This window comes from Triticum aestivum, chromosome 5B, assembly GCF_018294505.1.
Source record: "Triticum aestivum cultivar Chinese Spring chromosome 5B, IWGSC CS RefSeq v2.1, whole genome shotgun sequence".
Lineage (NCBI taxonomy): Eukaryota > Viridiplantae > Streptophyta > Magnoliopsida > Poales > Poaceae > Triticum > Triticum aestivum.
The window spans coordinates 661,590,733-661,616,336 of NC_057807.1; the positions used below are offsets into that span (position 1 = coordinate 661,590,733).

General features: G+C 45.7%; 2 protein-coding genes and 1 long non-coding RNA gene across 3 annotated transcripts; 1 reads left to right on the top strand and 2 right to left on the bottom strand.

Moving 5' to 3' along the window:
• Positions 1 to 2,092: 2,092 nt before the first annotated feature.
• On the bottom strand, positions 2,093 to 6,737 carry LOC123117504 (uncharacterized). The gene is made up of 2 exons (XM_044538243.1): positions 5,015 to 6,737; positions 2,093 to 4,922 (listed from the first exon to the last, which is right to left on the bottom strand). The coding sequence occupies exon 1, from the start codon at positions 6,186 to 6,188 to the stop codon at positions 5,268 to 5,270; it is 921 nt and encodes a 306-aa protein (XP_044394178.1). The 5' UTR covers positions 6,189 to 6,737; the 3' UTR covers positions 2,093 to 4,922; positions 5,015 to 5,267.
• A 14,262-nt stretch (positions 6,738 to 20,999) lies between these two features.
• Positions 21,000 to 22,897, top strand: LOC123117505 (uncharacterized). The gene is made up of 3 exons (XR_006457394.1): positions 21,000 to 21,036; positions 21,590 to 21,717; positions 22,711 to 22,897. It is a non-coding gene; the product is annotated as an uncharacterized lncRNA (long non-coding RNA).
• Positions 22,898 to 23,549: 652 nt separating this feature from the next.
• Positions 23,550 to 24,634, bottom strand: LOC123117506 (pollen allergen KBG 41-like). Its single transcript, XM_044538245.1, has one exon. The coding sequence runs from the start codon at positions 24,580 to 24,582 to the stop codon at positions 23,770 to 23,772; it is 813 nt and encodes a 270-aa protein (XP_044394180.1). The 5' UTR covers positions 24,583 to 24,634; the 3' UTR covers positions 23,550 to 23,769.
• Between the last annotated feature and the right edge of the window lie 970 nt (positions 24,635 to 25,604).

Sequence of the window (25,604 nt, forward strand, 5' to 3'; positions counted from 1 at the left end):
CTAATCAACTGTGGTACCTAGTACTCATTCTCTACATGTCATCCCAGTCTTGGTATTCTTGTGGTTTCTTCTGTTTGCTCTGGCTAGTAGATGTATCTGTGTTATCTAACCTTGTTTACGTAGGTTCATTCCATCCTAAGCCTACTCAAGACTACAAGGTAAGTATATGCATCACAATCATGTGTATGAGGAATTCTTGCTGATGTACATACTGTTTGCAAGAAGGGCTCATGGGCATGAAAGTATTCTCTTTAATAGTTTTTGCTCTGATGCATATAGCCAAGATACATGTAACACATTGCCTGCTCTATTATGGTTATGCTATCACATGCTTCTATGTTTCATATTCACATGATTGCATACATGTAGGGGGAGCCTATGCTTGTTACATGTCTTTCCAAAGCTTTACTTGCTATTCTTTATATCTTTATCTAAAGCTTTGATGTATGTTGCCATCAATTACCAAAAGGGGGGAGATTGAAAGCACAAGTGCTCCCTAGGTGGTTTTGGTAATTAATATCAACATATCTCTTGTTGGACTAACACCTTTATCTAGTATGTTTCAGATAAGTTCAACAATGAAGTGGCATGGACTAAAGGATGTGGGAACTCCTTTCAAGATGCTAAGGACAAAGGATTGGCTCAAGCTTCAAGCTCACGACTCTTCATTTTTACATTTTAGCGATCCAAGATCACATTGAGTCTATAGGAAAAGCCAATACTATCAAGGAGGAATGAGGTGTTGCTTAATGAGCCTCTTGCTTCTAGTGCTTAGTGATATGCTCCAAATACCCTCAACTACTTTTCCATTTCCACACATATGTCCCAAACCTAAAGTCAAACTCGGCCCCACTGATTCTTTCTATCCGGCGCCACCGAGTTTTTATGACTTAGCCACTGCCACAAACCCTAGAAAAATCGGTCTCACCGAGATGGGATTGTAATCTCTCTGTGTATGTCCATTATCAAAATCGGTCTCACCGAGTTTGAGCAATCGGTACTACCGAGACTACAATGCAAACTTTCTGGTTAACTTATTACCAAAATCGGTCCTACCGAGTTTGATAATCGGTTCAACCGAGTTTGCCTGACCAACTCTCTGGAAAGCTTATTACCAAAATCGGTCCCACCGAGTTTGTGTAGTCCGTCTTACCGAGATTACGTTATGCCCTAACCCTAACCGAATCGGTCCCACCGAGTTGCATTCCAGTCCCACCGAAAACCCTAACGGTCACATTATTTGCTAAATCGGTTTGACCGAGTTTAACAATTCGGTCCCACCGAGTTTGGTAGATTGTGTGTAATGGTTAGATTTTGTGTGGAGGCTATATATACCCCTCCACCTCCTCTTCATTCGAGAAGAGAGCCATCAGACTAAACCTACACTTCCAGCATCCTATTTCTGAGAGAGAACTACCTACTCATGTATTGAGGCTAAGATATTCCATTCCTACCATATGAATCTTGATCTCTAGCCTTCCCCAAGTTGCTTTCCACTCAAACCCTCTTTCCACCAGATCCAAATCCTATGAGAGAGAGTTGAGTGTTGGGGAGACTATCATTTGAAGCACAAGAGCAAGGAGTTCATCATCAACACACCGTTTGTTACTTCTTGAAGAGTGGTGTCTCCTAGATTGGCTAGGTGTCACTTGGGAGCCTCCGACAAGATTGTGGAGTTGAACCAAGGAGTTTGTAAGGGCAAGGAGATCGCCTACTTCGTGAAGATCTACCGCTATTGAGGCAAGTCCTTTGTGGGCGACGGCCATGGTGGGATAGACAAGGTTGCTTCTTCGTGGACCCTTCGTGGGTGGAGCCCTCCGTGGACTCGTGCAACCGTTACCCTTCGTGGGTTGAAGTCTCCATCAACGTGGATGTACGATAGCACCACCTATCGGAACCACGCCAAAAACATCCGTGTCTCCAATTGCGTTTGATTCCTCAAATCCCTTCCCATTACATTCTTGCAAGTTGCATGCTTTACTTTCCGATGCTCATATACTCTTTGCATGCTTGCTTGCTATATGTTGTGAATGTTAAACTTGTGCCTAAACTCCACTCAAACTTTAAAGAAACTTAAAAACTGCAACTTTGGCTCTTAGTGTCTAATCACCCCCCTCTAGACACCTCTTCTCAAGGTCCTACAAATTTGCACTCTAATCTCCCAAGGGACCTGCGGATTCTGTAAAGAGGAGGCCACAACTGCTTTTGCCAGTGTCAAGCTGTCTGTTAAGAATGTGACTTGTTGGATCTGCAGTAAGCTAGCCACCTTCCCTGCTAAGTTGAGAGCTGCAGCTTCAGCTTGTAAGACAGTTGGAGTCACCGGCATGGATGCTTGTATCAACACAGTATCAATGTGATGCAAATTCTGAAGTTTACAATACACTCCTATTCCTTTTGCCTCTTGTGCTTGAGATCCTAGAATTTTCTTGATTTTCCATGCTGCATCCGAGAAGATCTTGGGACCTGCAATTTGTAGATCAGACTTGAGTGTTTCCCCTTTCTCTGGAACAGAAGGCGCTCCTTGTTCATCAACCTACAAAGCGGAAAAAGCAGCAGTAATGTTGTTGCGCGGTTTTAGTTGTTGCTGCAGCGCCAACTGAGGCATGTCCAACATCTCCATATTTTGTCTAATTGCTTGTGCCATGTGATGAACTTGGTGTGGGCTGCCTGGCTTCCTATCAAAAAGATTTTCATTCCTGGATTTCCATATGCACCACATAAAGGTAAGGATGTTTGGCAAGGATGCATGTGGATGATTCATATTTAGGAACGTTATAAGAAGCTGAGTGAGAGAGTTACAGTTTAGAACTAGAATATCAGAACGGATAAACCAGGGAGCAGTGAACCAAGCGGCTCTAGCAAAATTGCATGTAAAGAATAAATGAATATCATCCTCTTCCATGCCGCATCTAGAGCATAGTTTACTGATGTGTTTAGAGTACTTCCCTGCTCTTGCCCCTGTTGGCATTGCCTTCCTTAGTAATCTCCATCCAAAGGCCTGGACTCGTGGAGTTATTTGTCTGTTTTTCCAAATTTGATTCAGCAGCTGTATAGTGTGAGGATGCACCTGTCTTGGTCTTGGCTCTCCATGTTCCTACAAATATTGAAGACATGCACGGTATGCACTTTTAGAATTGCATTTACCCGACGGCATTAATTTCCAACAGAGGATGTCTTTCTCTTGAGATTGAATAATGTCTGTGCTCTTGATAATGGAAGCCATGGGCTGTTGGAACAGTGTGTGAATTAGCTGATTGTCCCATGCTTTCTGATTTGGAATCCAAAGATCCTTAACTTGGGTTGGGTAAGAAAAAACTCCAGGTTGAATTATGAGTGCTTCATAGATGTGGGTCCAATTTTGGCACCATGGTGTACTCCAAATTGAGATGCAGCCTTGGGTGATTTGGTAAAAGCAGTGAGCTTTAAGAATGGGAAGAACCTTGATAATGAAGGCCCAAAAGGCTGATTTGGGAGCATTTGAATTTGGGCGCCAAATGGAAGAGTCTGGGAAGTATTTGGATTTGAGTACAGCATGTAAGAAATCATTTGGTTGATCAGCAATCCTCCAAGCTGCCATAAGAATGAGGCTCTGATTCATTGCTTGGAGATTTCTTATACCAAGCCCGCCCTCATTTTTGGAGTACAAATGTCTTTCCAAGCTCTCAAGCAGAGGCTCCTAGAATTTTCTTCTTCTCTTATACCAGTCCACCAGAAGTTCCTAATAACAGAAGTGAGCTTGGCAATAAACTTTTTGGTGAAAAGTATGTTGGACATATAGTAAATTGGAATGGAGGAGAAAACAGATTTGATGAGCTCAAGCTTTGCAGCATGAGAAAGTTTATCGGCCTTGTATGTTGTGAGCTTGGATTTGAATTTATCAAGCACGAAGTTGTAGGCTATTGTTCTATCCTTACCCGGGAGGATGAGAGGATGCCCAAGATGAATGAAGTTGTTGTCAATGGTTGGCACCGGCAAAATCTGATTGATTAATTGACATTCTTTAGGATGAACATGTTTACTGAAGATTATCCCGGATTTACTCCAATTTGGAGTCTGGCCCGAGCGTATGCAGAAATCATGCAAGATCTACTTCATTCTAGTTGCTCTTGTACTGTAGCCTTTCCACAAACAAGTAGATCATCTGCAAAAAGGAGAGAGTGGGTAGCAGGGCAATTTGGTCCCAGAGTTATACCTTCAAAACAGTTAGCTGCCATGGCCTCTTGTAGAGCAATTGAAAGTTCATTGATTGCTAGGACAAAAAGGTATGGGGACAGGGGACAACCTTGCCGAACACCTCTATCTCCTCTGAATCTCGCAAACGGTTGACCACTAATGACAACAGAAAAAGTCGGCGAACACGAGTGGACTAAATTAATAAAATGAGCGTGCAGCCCTTTACGAGCAAGAGCAGCAACAATGAAATTCCACTCGAGTCTATCAAAAGCTTTGGCAAGATCTATTTTGAGCATAAAGGCTTTATACTTCCAAGAAGAAAGAGCAAAAGAATGTGTTATCTCTTGCGCTATGATGATGTTACTGCTAATACGCCTACCCTCAATGAAAGCTTGCTAAGAAGGATGAACATAGTCCGGCAAGTGAGGTTTCAGTCTATTGGCAAGGCAGTTTGCAATAATTTTGTAGATGACATTGCAAAGACTAATGGGCCTATAATCTGCCGGCACTAAAGGAACAAGCTTTTTAGGAATCAGAACAATGTGGGTATCATTTATATGTGCTGGCATTATACCTGTTTGGAAGAAATTCCTTACCAGCCGCACGACATCTTGCCCGATCCACACCTAGGTTGCAATGTAGAATTCTACATTAAATCCATCAGGCACTGGCGATGCGTTTCTTTTCATACCCTTGAGAGTGTCCAAAATCTCCTCTTCATCTGGAATAGAATATGTGTAGTCTTGTGTCTGTTGGGGAAATTGAACATTGAAGAAGGGCCTGCCATTGTTAGTTTGAGTGGATGCAAAAATAGATCTGAAATAATTCACAAATGTATTACTGATTTTGTCTGGCATGTGCTGTATAACATCATTTTCATCTTTGACTGAAGCAGTGGTCTTCCTTCTTCTTCTTTTGATGATAGCACAATGGAAGAAGAAAGTGTTCCTGTCTCCATCTTTGATTGACTGTTTTTTCGCTCTCTGCATGTAGGAATCCGTTAGTTTTGTCATTGTTTGCTCATACCTTTCAACTAATGATGCCTCCAAAGCATGGTCTTGGTCTTGAAACGGTTTCATTTGAATTTGCTTGATCTACTCCTCTAAATTATTTAGTTCCTGATTCAGTGGCTTCTTTTTCTTACACCATATCTTCAGAGAGCCTGCAAGATGGTTAATTCTATTTGAGAAGGATTTATTTTTTGAAGAAAGCCAAACTGATCTTGCATGGTTTAAGAAATCTTGTTCTCTAAGCCACCAATTTTTAAACTTAAAAGAGCATTTTATATTACAAGTGCGACCTTCTGTGGACAGCAAGATTGCAGCATGATCACTCAGATTGTGGATAATAGGCATGTTGTAAACATTAGAAATAGGATTAGCAGCACACCATTCAGCATTTACCAAGCATCTGTCCAATCTTTCAAAAGTGGGTTTAGAGGCAAATCTTTTATTTGTCCAAGTGTATGCCGGACCACTGAAACCCAAATCAAAGAGACCGCATTGTTTCACTAAAGCACGAAAACCATACATGCGAGAGCGATTTATATTAGGGGAGTTTGTATCCATATCATACAAAAGCTCATTCATATCCCCTATACATAGCATGGGTAAACTGGAGTTATTATACGCAAAAGCAACCACCTCACTCCAGATTTGACAAGTTTGACGATGATACGGATCACCATAGATACACACTAAGCCAAACTTCAGATTGCTAGTACTATGTACAGCAGTAGCTAAGATAACATGGAAGCTAGCACTATGAACATGAACTTGCAGATCATCATTCCACATTAGCCAAAGCCCACCCGAGCGACATTGGGAGGGAACCACTAAAGCGTCATTCATGTTGAATCTGGCAGATAGATCAGAAGATTTTACCTTTGTCGATTTAATTTCAGAAACAAAAATTATCTGAGGTTTCGCAGAATGGATCATCCTGGCAAGAAAGGCCATCTTCTCACTGCCAAGATTCCTTCCCATACCTTGGCAATTCCATCCCAGGGCCCTCATGTCGCCTACAGAACTGGCTCCGTTCCCTCAAGGTCCAGCTACCTATTCTATTCCCCCAATGCCTTCAAGCGCCTTTGAGGAGTGGATGTGCTAGGCAAGGGCATAAACAGTTGATCTGTATTGATGCTTCAACAGCAGGCTAGGATTTTGAGAGCTTACATCCAGCGGAATCGGAGAGCACAGCTGGTCAATCATCCACACAACAGCAAGAAGAGGGAGAGGATTTGGGGATCTTTGGTTCGTGGGTCCCTAGAGAAAAGAGGGGATTCTGTTGGGGGAGTAGCAGATCGAGAGTGTGAAGCAATTAGCGAGGGCGAGAAACAGCAACGGATCCGGATTTGGGAAAGATTAGAGAAATCTAGGCAAGAAGAGAAGGACGGAGGGCAAAGTCCGGAAACTTCGAGTATCCCCACCAACCCATATGTCTCTATCCATCTGTCGCACCCACCAACTCATCTGGTTGCCGCTCCCCTTCCTCTTCCTCCTCCACAACCAACGAAGCACCATTTCTCCTTACTACCGTGGCGGGCTCCTTCCTCCCCGTCCCTGATCCCCCCTCCTTTGGCGTTCGTTCCGATTTCCCAGGCGAGCGCCCGTGACCGATAGTTGCGCCCTTTCTCCTCTATATGCTGGCCAACTGGGCTCCCACTGCTGCTTTTTTTTCATTCATGCTTGACCTTTCTCTCGGGCTGGCTCTTTCGATTAGCTTTTTGTTGGCTTGTTGATTCTCGCAACTCTGAACATATATAAGTTGCTAAGTTTTGATGTAAGGAGGCAAGGTGGGACTAATAAGTAGAATCTGGAAATTTTTGGCGCAGGCGTAAGAAAACTATGTTTGCGTAGGGACAGGACGGGCGTGAAGCGGCTACGGGGGAGGAGGAGGGCGACGCGAGGGATAGAGGACAAGGAGCTGGATGCGGCTGGAGTAGCGGGGGCCAGTTTTTTCTTTTTTCTTTTGGAAAACGAAACGTTTCGGATCGACTAAATTACGTGCCATTTTTACGTGCTCGTTTCCTGGTTATGGGCCGGCCCGATTACGTACGCGAGCTTCCAGCCGAAGCTCGATCGTTAGGAGCTCTTGGGCAATAGTACCACCTTGTAGGAGGAACCGGCCAAAGATAGAGAGGAAGTGAAGAAAGAAAAGGATGACGGTGAACCCGAGAGACTTAACTCGTGCTTTATTATTAACTAGCAAAAAGGCCCGTGCGTTGCAACGGATATAAAATATAAATTTAAGGGTTTGTGTGGTATTTAAGAGTTTACCTTCCATAATGCATTGTTGAGGTGTACTCTCTCCGTTCCTAAATACAAGTCATTTTAGAGATTTCAATATGAACTACATATAAGCAAAGTCAGTGAATCTAAACCTTAAAGTATGTTTATATACATCCGTACGTAGTTCATATTAAAATCGCTACAAAAGACTTATATTTAGAAAGGAAGCGAGGGAGTAGCTTCCAATTCGCATGCTTCTGCCTTGCCATATCTTTATTTTTAATGCAAAATTGCTGAGCAGCCATGCCACTATCAATATGCACTTTGTTTGTTGATTAGCAATACCAACATATGTCCGCTAAAGCATTATCTGTTTGCAATATTCTATTAAAAAATTAACACTTGACATCAGAGACCACTGCAAACATATAGTGAAATTGCAATCATATTTCAAGTCATCAATTTAATTAGATAAATTAAATTATTCTAAATATGCATGTTTATGTGATGACCAAGCAAGATGTCAATCTGAGCATGTCGAAATAGATTCAATATGCTACTATATATATCATGACCAAAAATAGACGGATTATATGGAAAAAAATAGTGTAGGAAAAATGAAGTAGAGAAATATCAACTGCTTAAAAATTACCAGACGTGGCAGATGCCAGGGAGCCTCCATAGCAAGCAGCACGGACATGATGGAGCTAGGAGGCAAACCATGGGATGTAAAATATTCATCTGCTCCACGGGACTATATTTAGCACACTGTTTTGTGTTTTTTCAGCCCACTTGCACTCATAATTTTCCCATCAAATAGAAACTTCCCAGCGGAGCTCTATGTTTTTATACGAAAAGGGGGTTTACCCCGGTCTCTACATCAGAACGATGCATATGATCATATTATTGATAATCAAAATGTCCAACAGACTGCAGTAGCTAGTAACAATAATCCTAGACCTACGGGCCTATTACAGGCAAGTTACGGAAGCCCTTCGCTAATTCTCTTCGCTCCCTTGATTTTCACCGGGGTGGCCCCGCTTCCTCCCCTTCTTGCCAATCAAATCATGCCATGTCAGCGTGTAATTAGTCTCAGCCTGTAAATGTCCATACATATAATTAGTCTCAGCCTGTAGGTGTCTGTAATTAGTCATGGTTTTTCTCCGTTAAATTTCCATGTGCCTGTAATTAGTCATGGAGTTTCTCCGTTGAATCTCCATGTGCATGTCAAATTCCTGAACATAAAGCCTGTCCACCTACCATACCGATCACTAAAAATTGAAACTTTAGTATTATGCTTCAAATTTTACCTGCCATACCGATCATTGCTTAGAAACTTTGGACAAAGATTAGTCAAGGAGATACTACCCCACCAAACTTGTACTTGGTGCATACTCCATGGCCCATGCACGCACACCGTGTATGTACGCTGCTCAGGGCTCATGTGGCCATGAGAGAGTATTCCTGGAGGGAGGCCATGGGGATGAGCAACACGCCAACACCACGTGCACCTCCGTCGCCATGTGAGCTTTGCTGCCTAGATGATTTAGAAGGACACTGAAGGCTCCTCTACATCCTTCTCCTCGCCAGCGCCATGCCCAAACGCGCCGTCGCTGCCCTCACCCCCGAGCCTGTACCATGGCTATCTACCATGGCTGCAGCTGTCGCGCCCCTCGCCGTAGCCTGCACCTCGCCGTGGACCCCGGCCTCCTTGAGCCCCCTGGCTCGCACCAATCCGATGAGCCTTCTCCTTCCTCCCTTCTCCCATGTCCACCATGGACGCTGGTCTTTTTTCTACTGCCACGCCCGAGCTCACCTCGAGTCTTCCGGCCAAAGGCTCCACTGTGACCAGCCTCTGTCATGACTCATGAGTCTCCTGCCGGCTCTGCCTGCTGCTCCCCGGCACCTTGTTGCTGCTCCGGCCATCACCACGACATCGGATGCCCGCGTGCTGTGCCCTCTAACTAAACCTCCAAGTCCACCCCAAGCCCCCTTGCTGCTCCACGGCCACGGGCCCTCGACCTAGCACCATGTACCACCGACCCGAGGCCAGGCCTTTTGCCAAGTCCTATTCGCCAGAATACGCGACAGCAGCGGTGTTGGAGACATGACCAGCCAGTGGCCGCAGCTGCAGCATCGGCTAAAGCTTCCGACAGCTCGGCAAGGACGGGCCGCAGCGTGCCTAGCGTCTCCTCGAGAGCGGCAACCTTATCCCGGAACGCGGAGAACTCCGCCTCCCGGTCAGAAAGTAACTCGGACTTGGCGGCACGGGACGTCATGGTTGCCTCGAGTTCGGAAACCTGGCGAGGCGAGCGGGAGGGGGGTCGGGGAGTGCTCGCCGGAGTGAGGAGCCGGGCTGCGCGGTGGACGGAAACTTGGCGGAGATCCGCCCTGAGCCCGAGGCGAGCATGAAGGAGGCGACGACGGCTGCCTCGTCCTGCAGCCCCTGGAGCGCACACGAGGCAGCGATGGGAGGACGATTCGGCGGCGTGTTGGCACTTGGGAGAGGGACACGGTTTGGGTCGGGAGTCTTTCGTGGGCTGTCGAGGCTTTAAACTGATTGATAATCAGCGATTTTTTTTTTGACAGAACTCCCCCTCCTTTATTCACTTAGCAAAATAGTGACATCATTTACAAGTAATGGAAGCAGTACATCCGGTGCCGAATCCATCCAGATAGAAGGAAGAGAAAACTTAACTATCCTAGCAAGTTCATGAACTACTTTATTACTCTCTCTATTACAATGATTATAAATTACATGATTAAAATCTGACGACATGAAATAGCAATCATCAATAATTGCACTTGCCACCGAAGAGGAGTTGCCTGCACTCAAAGCTTCCACAACCTCCATGCTATCCGAGTTGATCACGATCTTGCTGCATCCAATGGTTCTGGCTAGATTCAAACCAAATCTGACTGCCAATGCCTCTGCAGTGAATGAATCATAACATATGTCCACTCGTTCATTAGCTGCCGCAATAAATTTCCCATTGTAATCTCGGATTATTGCCCCCACTGATCCCTCAAGAAGATCCCGGTCAAAGCCAGCATCTACATTTAATTTCATATACCCCTGTATCGGCTTCTCCCATGAACCAACACGTAGCTTTGCCTTAGTGGAGCAAGCAATAGTGGAGCTTTGATAATCAGCGAATTAGTACGGATCTAGGGGAGAAGGCAGCGAAGGAGCCCGTGATCGAAGCGTTTTCTCAGATTTTAGCCACTAAAAAGTTGGACGGCCCGTCTCAGACGACGGACTAAAATCTGAATTAATTGCGTGCTTGGGAGAATAGTACCACCTCATTTATATTACAATTTTACCAATACAAATCGTAAAAGCGTATTATGACATGAGAAGAAAGTGTATTATGACAGTGAACCCACGGAGTCAATCCGTGCTTTATTATTACTCCCTCCGTTCCTAAATAATTGTCTTTCTAGCCATCTCAAATGGACTACAATATACGGATGTATGTAGACATGTTTTAGAGTGTAGATTCACTCATTTTGCTCCGTATGTAGTCATTTGTTGAAATCTCTAGAAAGACAATTATTTAGGAACGGAGAGAGTATTAGGGAGAGACTACTAGCAAAAGGGCCCGTGCGTTGCAACGGGTGAAAATCGCATCGGCCACGCATAATTCAGTCATTGTGAATCCGCAAAAAAAATAAGTGTGACCTAAAACATAATGAGGATTTGATTTATGACCCACTTGAAATATCTGTAACATGAAAAAGAATTTTCTTTGAAATTCTTTGTAAAAGTTCTTAACGTATGTGTGTTTTGAAAAAAAGTCTTAACATATGCGTTTTTGGACTTGTGGGCCATGCGGCATGGCTTTCTCCTCCTTTGAGAACCGGGGCTTAATGTCGCGCTTTTAGGGCGGCTGTTTGTAAGCATTTTTTAGGTCTGCGCTCTTTTTTCATCCATGATCCGAGGGTATTTATTGTACCTATACCCGACCATCAGGCCTTCATCTTTCCTTATTATCTCGTAATTATCCAACCATATATAGGTCTGTTCTTCCATCAAATCCTCTTTAATTTCTTTATTAATTTTCCATCAATCCGGGGCGGTTGGCTGCGTACTATAATTGCTACCATGCATGCCAGAATTTTGGGTTCTTCTTTCCCCTAATTCCCTCCATCAACGGTGTGGCTGCGTGCCTATTTTAATCGGTTAATCGATTTCCTTTTTTTTCAGGGCCTTCTTAATTCTTCCATTAAAGCACGCAGCTGACCCACTTCCTTTCAAGTCTCTTGGTTCTTTCCAGGAAAGAACGGGCCCATCGTTTACCCTCTTCTCTTTTTTAATCCTTATAAGGCGGCTTATTGATTTGAATTCGCAGATGTATATAAACTGGTGTTATTGCATGTAAAGACGCGAGGTGGTACTATATATAAAGAACTAAGACTCTGTTGTGTTTCAACAACCATGAGATAGGTCAGTTAGACCATGTAATTTTATCCAAACGCAGGCTGTGAGTTCGATTCCTGCTGCTGCATCTTTTTTTGGCAGCAACTTAGTCCTCGAGCGACGGCCCAACTTGGCCCATATGCGTGAGACCTGAAAAGAAGAGGCCTGAATTACTTGATTCGTGGACAGGTCAAGGTGGGCCGGACGTACGAGACGGGAGGATGCTCGATCGGTCAGGCAAGGCACGAAGCTCAAAATTTAGTACCACCTCAAATATGTTTTAAATTTAAACTGAAAGCGTAAAATCATGGGAAAAAACGTATTGTGACAGTGAACCCACGGAGTCAATCCGTGCTTTATTATTATATAATAATATATATATATATATATATATATATATATATATATATATATATATAGGGAAAGATACTACTACTACTACCTCCGTCTCGGTGAACAAGTCATTCGCGTAGTTCTAGGTTGACGATTTAACTATCTAAATATGTATTATATGTGACAAAAAATATATATTTAGAAACTACATTCTTGTAGAAATCTAGTGATATACTTTTCATGACATATAATACATATTTAATTGCTCAAATCGATGACCTAGAACTACGTAAATGACTTATTCACCTAGACGGAGGTAGTACTACTAAAAAACATGCCCGTGCATTGCAACGGGAGAAAAATTCATTCCACTCCCCTAGCGATCCTTTCGATGTTTTACTTCTCATTTCCACCACCAGCTCAGCGTCATCGATGTGGTCAGTTTGTCCTTCATGATGAACGTAATCATCCCAAGGCAATGCACTTCATCATCATACTGTAGGACGCCGCCCCACAAGCCCCTATGCTTGTAATTCTGCGGATTGATGATGATAGTGAGTACCAGCCCTGTCTCATCTACACTTGGTGCATGCACCATCCCAATGTATGTCCCTTGAACTAAATTCTCAAAAGCACATGAAAGATCATATGAAAGTCTTAGCAGGTCCGGAATCAATTAGCATATGTGAGACTTCCAAAATAATTTATTTAGCATCGACCGGGAGCAGGAAAGTAGAAGTGCTATTTTGTTAGTTTCTGGCATGGAACAACAATATATATGAGGGTCACACACCATGTCAACATCAACCATTTAAGTAATGCCATCTTGCTAACTCCCAAACATGCAAAGGGGATATATACACCATGAATTTTTTTCTCACTCGACTGCAACACTGCATATACAGCATGGGAGGAAACTCTTAATATCAAAATGATTCAGAAGTATATAGCTACACTGCAGAGTACAGTTGGAATGCTGGCGGAAGAAAATTTTCATGGTAGAACATTTATTATTGAAATCATGAGGCCAAATGGCCAACAATTTAGTGCAGCTATGTGATTTTGGGCCAAAAGTGCTCATATATTTCCAGTGCATCTATCCAAATGAGCTTATTACATCACTTTCGAGTTTTACGGAATATTTGTGCAAAACACTCACATCATGAAGTCAGAACAACATACTCACTTGTTCCAAATCATAAATCTTGGTATTGAACCTTCCCCTGCCTAAAAGTTTAAATGAAATTGGATACGAAAACTGCTGCTATTTCACGTGAATAACATGAGCGAATTAATCAGTAAGAAGTTTAATTCCTCAGCATGAACCCAGAATGTTCAGTTTCAGATTCTCACCAGATGTACCATGGTAATTGACCTGACAGGGGAAGAGGTAAAAAACAATGCAACTTCTAACTGATGGAAAGATCAGCTCTCACCATCGTGTTATCCGCAACCTTTACAAAATCCAGAAAAGTAATATCTTGAACTGTGATGCCCAAGAACAACCATTGATCAGACGGTTTTATCCGATTCCAACAAACTAAGGCCCTTGTCCCAACAAAAAAGAAGAGTTCAGCACAAACCTAGTATTTTCGGTCTCATATGCTCACCAAATGTACCATGGCAATTGACCTGACAGGGAAATCGGTGATGTCAACCAGTGACGACGAAACAACCTTGTCCAGCTAGCCAGACACTATGATCACCATACACAAATCCTTTTACATGGCAGCGCAACAAGTTCGTGTACTGAAAAATAATCCGATAATGAACAGACCGTGCCCTGCATACCAAAAGTTTTTGCTCGTTTCTAGCAGGTTATGCTCAGGGTCAGAACTTAAAGTAAGTACAACTGACTGATGTTGCTCAATTGCTCCAATAAAAAAACTGATGTTCAACCTTCATGGTTGTAACTTGTAAATTCATATATGAAAAGCTCTCCCCTCCCCCCCCCCCCCCAAAATAAAATATTCATATATGAAAAGAACAAAAATATAGCCCCGGCCTCGATACACCAAACAATGTAGCTGCTCTCGCAAATTTCAATCTATTGCTACTTGCTTACATTCAGCTTGCAGCCATGATAGGAAGAAAAGTAGTTTCTCAACTCCTAAAAAATAATGACATATGCCTTTTCCAAATATATCAAACTACCTTCTAATAATGTGCAAGCAAGATTAAAATATCTTTAGACTTTTAACTTAAAGCAATAGATGCTAGTATACCTATACATGTATCTGCTCTAATTTTATAGCTACCTAGGAGCAGAAGTATTTAAGGCTTTAATGCAGCAACATGCTCGTTGATTTTCCTATGAAGGCAGCAGTCAGTGAATGATAGCATCGGCTTCGCCATCCGGTGGTACATGCTCTCCGAAACCCTGTAAAGACAACAAACCTTGAGAAGTTGAAATTTGGAATGAAGAAAATAGCAGAAGAGTTCAGAAATAAAAAGAAAAACCTCCTTCTCCAAGAAGCTATGAATGATCTTGTTCTCCACTGCTTCTGCGATTGCTGCACACCTAGGAACTTGTGATACTTTCCTGAAATAAGTCAAATAATAGTACAATTTTTATGCATAACTACTGTCACGTGTCATATCATGAGCCCTTCTGTATATTTGGGACGAATTTCCTGCTGTCAAAGACAATCTATTCTTGCACGTTCGATCTAAACAACCGACTACTGGTCATTAACAGATGGTGTTCGTCCATAGATACTAAGTTTGTTTCTTCTTCAGTAAACCATTGTTAGCATGTCATTACTTGAAGCCATGCCTACGGTCGTATGAAAGTCTACTCTTCTTGCTGACATGATATTGGCACTTGGTTCACTGGTTATGTGAGCTGCTGCAGGTTATGTTCTGATTCATGGAAGGCTCTTTGTTAGATTTGGGTGTGGAATAGTATCAGCACCAGTTTACATGTGGTCCGCCCAAAAAGATGCATAAATGAAGAAGGGGGTGGATGGTGGGCTTGGGAACCCTGCTCACATCGTTTGGGGCCGTGAGCGACACCCCAGCCGGATCTCCTTGCGGATGGAACCCGAATAGGCGATAAACCTGGACTAGAGACTTGTGTGGTTAGTTAGGTCATGGCCGACTCCCTCGCCAGGCTTCCGCTTGAAGGTTGCCGAGATACACGACATGTACATGGTGGTAAGTGGCGAGAGCGTGTGTGAAGAAGTACACCCCTGTAGGGTTAACATCATCTATTCGAATAGCGCGTCCGCGGTAAAGGACTTTTGGGTTGCCTGTACAGTTCATAGACAAGTGAAAGTGGATACTCTAAAATGTGCAAGATAAGCGTGAGTGCTATGGATGGCGTTCTCGTAGGGAGACGGGAGCGGATCCATAGTGGTGTATTGTTATGGTGAATATGTGGACTCGTGTGCGCCACCTCAAAAGAGTTACTTGCAGTCGTAGTTCAGGATAGCCACCGAGTCAAAGCTGGCTTGCTGCAGTCAAACTCCACCACCCCCTTTGTTGATACTGATGCATATGTAGCTAGTTCTGATGTAAGTCTTGCTGGATACATTTGAACTCACGTTTGCCTATTTTATGTTTTGCAGAGAGACGTCAGTCTCGCTAGTAGTTCCGTGTGGACTTCGACGTTTAGCTTGATACCTCAGATATGATCTTGTGCCCTCGGCAGGATCTAGTAGATAGTCAGGCTTCTCAGCCTTTTTCATTTGTAGATGTCTGTACTCAGACATGTTAAGCTTCCGCATGTGCTTTGAATTGTATACTCTGAATGTTGGGTCATGAGACCCATGTTTGTAATATCTTGACTCCTCGGAGCCTAATGAATAAATACTTGAGTCATAGAGTTATGCTGTGATGCCATGTTGTATTTACACATATTGACCATATTGTGTGTATGATTGAAATGCTTTATATGTGTGGGATCCGATAACCTAGTTGTTTATCCTTGGTAGCCTCTTTTATGAGGAAATGTAGTCTTGTGCTTCTATGCGCCATAGTAGTCCGCTACAGCCCGGTTCACCGGAGTCCTGCTAGCACAGCACTACTGTCCCGGAATACTTGACTGGCCGACATGTGATTCACTTTGTTCCTGTGTCTGTCCCTTCGGGGAAATGTCACGCGGTGACATCCGGAGTCCTGCCTAGCCTGCTACAGCCCGGTTCACCGGAGTCCTGTTAGCCCAGTGCTACAACCCGAATTCACACGCTGCTGACCGACATGCTCGATGTTGATTCATGTATGCATGTCCCCGTAAGTTAGTGCCACTTTGGGTTCACGACTAGCCAACATGTTGGCCTGGGTTCTCTATCATATGGATGCTAGCGACACTATCATATACGTGAGATAAAAGGCGCAAACGGTCCCGGGCCATGGTAAGGCGACACCCGTGGGAATACCGTGCGTGAGGCCACAAAGTGATATGAGGTGTTACCGGCTAGATCGATGTGACTTGGAATCGGGGTCCTGGCATTTAGCCACTCTCTTATGGCTGCGGTGGAGATGGCGGCTTAAAGCTCGGCACTGGGCGGCTCAAAAAGAGACCCTTCCTGGTCATGTTGACCCCTTTTTTTTAAACCAGGCCAATGGGCACTTTTTTTTGTCGGATGACCATCAACTGCATTGTCGATGATGAATGCGATAAAGTTGAAGTCAACTACGGGCGAGTCAGAGATGCTTGCAATAATTGGCGTTTGTATGCTGATATTTTTGGGCGACTTGGCCAGCCAGTTTCTTATCTTATCCCATCACTCCCAACACCCCGTTTTTCAGGCAGCATCTAGTATACGAGAGCAGCAGGCAGGGCGGCTCAGAGGCCATGGCGAAGGGGATTTGAGGGCGTATCCTTGACCACCCAACGGCGGCTCACAGCTACAGAGGCAAATTAGCGATCTGAAGGAGGCCTAGCAGAGGCAGCTTGGCGCGCTGACGCAGCTCATGGGCGGAAGCAGGCGACTCTCAGGCGCATCGGCGCAAGTTCACCCAGCGACTTGGCGCGGGACAGTAAAGGAGGCGAGTCAGAGCGGCGACTCAGTCTGAGCGCTTGAGTGGCGGGTCGATAGCTGCGCCGGTGACTTGGCGAAGCGACCTGGCGCGTCGATGTAAGGGCGGCTCAGAGGCCACTCAAGTCAACTGGGACGGACGACACGGGCGGCTCTAGGCCGAAACATGGGCAGCGGTTTGAGCCATAGCAACGATGGAGAGGCACCGGCGACTTAGCACAGGGCTGCGGTTGTTTTGTTTGACGACTACACCCGGCGACGGTTCGGAGCCCGCGGGCGAGCGGTAGTGGGCGGCTTGGGACTCCCGTGGTTTCAACAGCAGGGGAAGCCGGCCATAGCGGCGCATGAAGGCAGACAGCAACGGCAACTTGACAGCCCGGCAGAAGCTCAGACGGCGATTCATGATACGAACAAGGCGGCTCACCGTTGGAGTGAAACACAACGAAGGGACTCGGGAGGCCTGGGCGGAGTCGATGCTGGCGGTTCAGAGGCGGCCGCGGCAGAGCCGGAGGCGATTCAAATACGGCGGGGATGGCTTGGAACCGGGCAGCAGTGGAGGCACACCACGATGGAGTCCGATTCGTGCCCACCGCATATCCTCTCCGGGCTTCAGTCGATTTTAATCTCCGAAACACACAATTTTTTTAGTAAAGGAGGATGACCCCCGGCCTCTGCATCTGGGAAATGCATACGGCCACTTTATTGATTATTTTCGAGGACCATACAAATTATTACAATAATGTGCCTAAATCCACCATCTTGGCTACATATGCCGCTAGTCCTATCCAATATGATGAAGGAGTGCTAGCTGGGCCACTACCCAAACCACTAACCTAAGCCTAACATCAAACGCCGGAAGCCGAAACTCATTCGGAAGCCCCAGCCGAGCCACATACCGGGTCTGGAGCACAATCCGGTCAGACGCACTCGTGTGTCATCGCCGCCATCTTCCACAGGTCTTCAGATCCTATTGAGGCTTCTACCTTGTCTGGCCACTCAGCCATCGACGTCACCATGACGCTCGACAGCAACCTCCTCCTGCGCGAGGCCATCTCCGCGCATCGGACGCCGAGTCTCCACAGCGCCATGCCATCGATCTCCGTCGCCATCAATGTGTGAGATGAAACACTGCTCCACCATCCCTCCAGCCAGCACTTGCTCCAAAACGATGCCCCCCAGAAGGGAAAGCGATAGAACGCCATCATCATACGATCCGGAAGACCCAGATCTGGGGTTTCCCCCTGAGCACCCCGAGCCTGATGGCGCAGACTGCCAATGATGCCTCGACCATCGGCAGTAGCTCCACCAGACGAGCGTCGCCTACGTGGCCGCAGCCTCCAAGATGAAGCTGACCAGAATGCAGGTGTCGACACCGAACCGCCACCACTTCCACCGCCGCTTGAGCAACCCCCGAGCAACGCCTTCAGGAAAGAGCACGCGAACCTCCATCAGGATTGATTTTCTTTTTGCTCGGGGCGGCTGAGGCCCGAGTCTTGAGCTGTCCGCTAGATCGGTGCTGATGACAATGGGAAAAACGAGAAAAAACGTCAACCTTGGTGACTTACGAGATAGCAATGGGCGACCTGACGCGCCTGGGAAACAGGCAGCAGAGGAAGACGACGTTCTCGGCTGTTTGTGGTTTGACCGCTCCCCAATCACATAACACGCTGCAAAAATTTCCTATCGTTTCCTCCAACGTGATCCTTGCACTAATCGGCCTTCAACGTGCAGTGGCGGTAATGCACCTGATGCCGTTTTAATCTTCTTGAACTCAAAAACCCATATCCATCAATTGCTAGTTTCTCGATGCCTGAACCTATCTTGACAATACCAATGACATGACGCTGCTGGAATAATGGGCGGTTCATGGACGACAGCGTGAGGCAGAGACCAGGCGCAACGAGGGCGACTTGTTGCAAAAACTAGGCCCGACGGCAACTCGCAGACGCTTTGAGCGCAAAACAAGCTGGGGCGGCAACTGAACCTGTAGCGGCTTGTAGATGGTGGCGCGAGACTGTGCCGGCGGGCAGAGCGAGGCGACTCTCCATGCGGGGCGGGTCGGAAACAGAGGCGGAGTGACGCTCAATCCGGACTTGGTGCGGCAGTGACTTGGAAGTAGAGTCGAGTCGAAGCAGCCGGCGGATTGGTATGATACGAGTGGCCATGGAGACGGTTTGAAGGAGGGAAGCAGAGGCCTCGACAGCGAAGGAAAACGCCGGTGAGAGGTCACAGCAAGCGGCTTAGCACGGCTGAAACCGCGACTGGGCGGCGGGTCAGGGCGGCATGGCCGCGTAGTGACTTGGCCCGAGGGTGAAGCTGGCCCATTGAAGGCGCGGCGCTGCCGGTGTGAGGCACGGCGGCTTGACACAAGATTTTCACCGGACGATTTTGACACAAAGCACGACAGCAGCCTTTGGACCGCGGCGGTTGTCGCGGCCGACTTGGTGACGGCCAGTTGAAGTACCAAGGTGAAGCAGGGGCGGGTCGAGTCGCCTGGGCTCGCGGCCCCGAGCCATCTCACTCGCCTCAGCTACAGGCGTGGCCTGCGAATCCAAGTCCGACTGTAGTTAGAGTCTGATTCCGGGTCGTTAACTGTTTGTGTTGCCTTTAGTTTGACTGTATTTTGACGGATCACCCATCCGATGGTGGTGGCTCAACAGCAACCCGGATCTTCTTCGTCCGAAAAATTGCAAACTTCTCAGTCTCTCGAGAGATCCCTCCAAGAACTCAACACCACCGTGCGTAGGCCCCATGATGGGCGCCAACTGTCGTGGAATTGTCAGGCCAGATGTCCTAGTGCAAGGACTTAGTCGTGAGGCCAACGCACCTATGTAGTAGCTTTAGAGGGGTTGATCGGAATTGAGAGACGCAATACAAGACAAGGATTTAGATAGCTTCGGGCCCCGGGAAACACCGTCCGGTAATAACCCTACATGCTATTTGTGGCTAGGTCTGATTATGATCCTCATGGAGTCGCCGCATAAGCCAGCTCTCCTTATTGTGTCTAGCCCTAGAGATTATTTTCCTTGTCCCTCTTGGGGTGCCCCGCCCCTCCTTATATAAGCTGAAGGGGCGGGTTACATGTAGAGTCCAACTCGGACTTATTAAGACTTAACTATTCTGACTTCTCTTCACGGGCTTCTCTCCATGGGCTTCTTAACAACTTGGGCTTCTTAACTGCTGACTTACAATCTGGCTTACCATCTGGCTTAACTGTCCGGCTTAACTATCTGGCTTAACTGTCTGGCTTAACTGTCTGCCGGCTTACCATGCTTAACTGTCTCCGCCGGCTTACCCTGCTTAACTGTCTACCGGCTTACCGTGCTTAAACAATCTGCTGGCTTAAACATCTTAAACATCTGCCAGCTTACCAATGAAATACCAAGTCCCAGCCGGGTCATATCTCCGGCCGGGTCATACCGCGGGGTATTATCCCCGACAAGGTTCGACCAGAGTTTAATACATAAAGCTAGTCAAGGACTACATCCTTGGAACATAGTGCCTCCACTGCCCGAGCATCATCCATCACGGCAGTGAAGTATTGCTCCGGGCGCCTATGCTCTTTTCTAGTTGGGGGAGGTACAGTGGCCATCTTGACGGGTTTGATCTTTGGCCAATGCACCATGGTCTTCAAGAACGCCATCCGAGCCCCTTCAATGCACACCAAGCGCTTCACGGTCTCGACACGGGCAGCAGTGTCACACAGCTTCGCCAGCAGACCAAAATAGCTGCTCGGCAGGGGCTCGGAGGGCCACAGCCGGATACAAAGGTCCTTCATGGCTGGCTCCGCCATTTGACAAACACAACTAGAAGAAAATAATGGAAAGTACAGCTTGTGGCAAGAAAGTTTCATCAGATATTTTGAAAGGTACGAGCTGGGAGCAATATAGGTGATCAGGTTAGTATGGTATATCCCTCTTCTATTCTACTTGTTTCCCCTTTGTGATGGATGTGCCTATTCTGCTTGTTGGTATGCATAATTGCATATGCAATCAGATTCTTTGCTTCTTCCTCCTTCGCCATGTATTAGTATTATGCCCATGATCTTCAAATTTGATATATGATGCAAGTCAGAGGCCTCTCTTAAAATCGCCGTAATCATGAAATTATTATCACCTATATAATACCTGAAACTAGCACTCTTAATAATGATAAATTGTTCATTCTACCTAAAATTCTTCTAAGTATGTGAGGCTAGCTTTTCAAACATAAATGTTTGGCTCTTTTTGTGTGCATCTATATTTGTTCCATAAAGTATCATTTGAACCATTGTGCTTAAATAAACATTGAAAAGCTTAATTTTTGTCTTTCTAATGCCTTTCGTAAAGAACTGATGATCGATAGTAACAACATTACATATGATTAAGCTGTAGCACTAAGTTGTCCCTATGATTCGTATATCTGAGTGAAGTATAATGATCTATCTGATCAATCCACTTAACTGTTTTCAGGGTGGTTTGGTGTGCGAAAAACTGTTGGACTTGATAGTTAATGAGCCTGTTGTTATCATGGAAGAAGGTTTTCCTAATGCCACACAACATGGATAATCAATTAAAGAGATGCGGACATCAGAGTTGAGGTGCAAATTTGAGGATTGACTGATGATATAGTTTTTAAATTGTGCTTGCTGATAAGAACTACTCTCCATGTTTTTGGCTGGTTTATTGTGTGAATGGATTGTCGCTTGTCATGTGTTCCTGCTTATGCTTCACTGATGACCGGATCTAAAATTGTCTTTTGATTTGTCAGGACTTGTACGCATTGCACACTCGTCCGGTTTCCTTCATGTTCCTTGTTGCTTTTCCTTTGCTTAGAGTTTTACTAGTTGGCTTTGCTCTGGGTTAATCGTAGTTGTTGTCATTGTTGGTATGTGGCCTTGTAATTCATTCAGAGCGACATAAATTCAACTGATCCTGGTGAGGAGTGTGTTGTTGTGCATGATCGATCTGTTGATCGACGGCGCAGCAGAGTGTCGACACGGTCGCTCTGTTCCAGAGTGCGTGGCTATTTAGTTTTGTACTATCTGTAGCTTATTCTGCCATGCACCTTTGCATTGTTGGCTTTATGTTAGAAAAATGAACTTAACTATTGCATTTTAAAGAAAAGTAAATCACTGAAGAGTATCTATCTTGGCCTTTTTTAGCTCATAAGGTAACTTCTGATCATCCATGCAGACACAACCAAGGGTTCCTATTATGCCAACCCAATTTTTGATGTCCTTACTACTGATGTTGTCCTTCTAAGTAGGTATAGCATTTCTAACATAAAAATATCATTTCCGTTTACTAATATATTTAGTCTTGTGAGAATGCTCCAATCTAATATATTGGTGAGATCTGGGTTTATATTAAATTCCTGAATGCTGGTTAGAGCTCGTATCAGTCACTATCATGTGATGTGTTCACTACTTTTTTGGGAAATTAGGGAAAAGACATAATAAGTCCTTCCTATAATATTGTTTGGTTGAGTTATCCTGTGATGTCATGCGTCCACGCTTTTGTTCAATTCTCCCTTGATCCAAACACAAGAAATGATAATTTGTGTGGTTCTTTACTTTCTTTATCATTCATAGGTAGTTTCAAATGATGGGAAGATGGTTAGGTGACGAGTGCCCTCTCTGATGTGGATGTTGAAGAAGTTCAGGTTAGAACATAATCCGTCGGATCATCTATTTGATATGTCATGCTTCTGAAACTTACGTATTTTCTATACTCAGTCTTGAATTATTGTTGCTGAAAAATTACCCGATGATCAGGTATCGATGTCTGTTAGCATGATTAATTGTGGATGCAATGTTAAAGATTGATATTATCTGCGATTGTCACATCATGCTAGGAACTGACAAGGGCAACCATAACCACCAATTAGTCAGAGTTTCGCCACCATGGAAACATCCGTGAAGGAGACATCTCCCATCGCAAGGCGCCTCCTCACCCTCACCGTGCATCGGCTCTAGACGCACCATGGACGTATGAATATAATCTATTTTTTTGCGAACCTCTTAAGTATAATTTATGATGTGTTGAACCTTGCCTCTGCTTTTGTACCTTGCAGTGTGTTACTTTTGGAAGCTAGCATATATGCTATCGTGCATGTAACCTCTAAAATTGCTACTCATTAGGTCTAACTGCATAATGTCTATAATGCGACTCATGTATATCTGTTCATTTCTGCTGCTTTGCTCTGTTTCAAATATCAGTTCCTTGACACAAACATCACATAGGCGCATTAGTACAGATAGGACGGTGGAAAGGGCGCGTCCTACCTGGCACCGCCCAGCTACCACTCAAGCAGCGCGCCAGGGCGCGCCCCAACCACTAGTCTCTGTCATGGTGTGCAACCCCGGCGGAAACAAACGCCTTCTCAGCCAAAAAGGGCCGGGGTAAGCCGGGACTAGATAAGGCATTGTGCTGATTTCAGGGATTTGAAGTTCAAGACTTCATTTTCGACTTGAATTACAAAATCAAGGTTTATTTTCAGACTTTTCCCAGTTAGCAATTAAGAAGTCGTCGGTCTCGAGTGCATGAAACGAAAACCAAGAATTGATTTTGATCGTCGATCAAAATACCTGGTCGCCACAGTCATGTATGCGCATATGCATACATGCGTGCAGTAGTAGGTAACAATGAGCTCAGACTTTGTCGCCACCGGGGGCGGCAGCGGGAGTGGGGGCGGGGGCGGCGGCCGCGGAGGCCAGGGCGATGATGGTGTCGGTCAGGGCGTTCTCAAAGACCATGTTCTTGTCCTGGGGCCTATCAGGAACAAAAAAGGCGTAGGTCTTCTTGACGGCGGACTCGAGGGCGGGGACGAACTTGTAGGCCTCGTATGCACCGCCCATCGTCTCCTTGATGGCCTTGCTGAAGGCGGAGTCAAAGACAGTGGACTTATCCTTGGCTGGGGCAGCATCGGCGGCGGTGGCTGCAGTCCTGAAGGCGGTGTCGATCTGGTCAATGGCCTTGAGCTCCCCGGCAGGGATCGGCCCCTTGACTTCCTCGCGGGCGGGCTTGACGGCGTGGACCTCAAGGATGCCGGCGATGATGCGGAGCGACTCGCCGAAAATGGCCACGAAGGAGTCGTACTTGGCCTCCGGGGTAGCGCCCTGGGCGATCTTGGAGGCCGCCACCTGAGCGAAGGAGACCCTGGTGCTGAAACTGGCGTTGGTGCTGGACGCGTTGGTGAACCCGTCGAGTGACCAGTCGCCAAAGTTCTGGATGAAGGTGGTATGGAAACACTTGTCCTTGTCTGTTGGAGGGACCACGGCTGCGGCCGCCACGGCCGCCTTGAAGGCATTGTTGGCCTTCTCAATTAGCTTCTGCTCCTCGGTTGTGGCCTTGGGTTGTGCCCCAGCCGGGGCGTGGCCGGCTTCGGCAGCGTACGAGATGGCTGACCCGGCCACGATGGCGACGGCCACGAAGAGCGCCACCGTGCACTGCTGCACTGCCATTGTTGCTGCTCTTGTCTTGCGTTGGTTGGTTTGCACAGTATATGTAGGAGGAGAGATTATGGTGTGGTGTGAGGATGAAGGAGCTTAGCTCTATATATAGATGCCCAAATTAGCAATCTCCTCCTCTCCTCTCCCTTTTTAGCCGAACTAATTATACCTATGAGCTCGTCATCCCATAAACCAATCAATTAGATCGCTAAATACCGATTGACCTCGTGGGGTAATAACCTTCCCATCCGAACTGGATAGGATCCTCTCCCCTCTACCAATCCTCCAAATATATCCACGCTTGAAGGATGAAAGACCAAACATGATGTTGTGTCCACGTGAATGATGAACCTCTCTTAGGGGTAGATTGTAACAGATCATACTTATATTAGGGCGTTTAAAATTCTTGGGCATAACAAATTAGGGGTGGTTATGAATCTCGAACATTGCTTGGCAGGCATTGCAAGCCTAAAAAATGTAATCTCTAAAGCCTTTACCTCCCTCACTTTTAGGAAAGCAAATTGTCCATCAAGCGAGCTAGCCCATCTTTTTATTATCCTCCTCATCTCGCCACCAAAACTGAGCAATAATGTCATTAAATTTCTTTGCAAATTCCTTTAGGTAAACAAAACACAGAGACGGCGAACACAATTATAGCTTGAGCTGTGGCCTTTAGTAAGATCTCCTTCCCTCCAATGGAATAATTGCTTCTCAATCAATCTTTTCAACCGTTGTTTATATCTAGAGAAGCTACTGAATTAGGAAATTTGTGTTAATCAGGTTGATATACTAGCTGCATTGTTAGGATAAAATCAGGTCAATAAGAAAGCCTGGAGCTTTTAGAATATCTACCGATTTAGGCCAACTCTAACCGATCCCCTAGCCAACGTTAGAGGAGTAAAATTTTGGTTTTAGTCCCCTAACCGGCACCTATCCGATCCCCAAAACCGAATGGAGGAGGATGATTTTTACTCCGCCTCCTATTTGGCGCATAAATTTACTCAGCTGGTATCGCTCGGAGGAAAAAGTCAGCC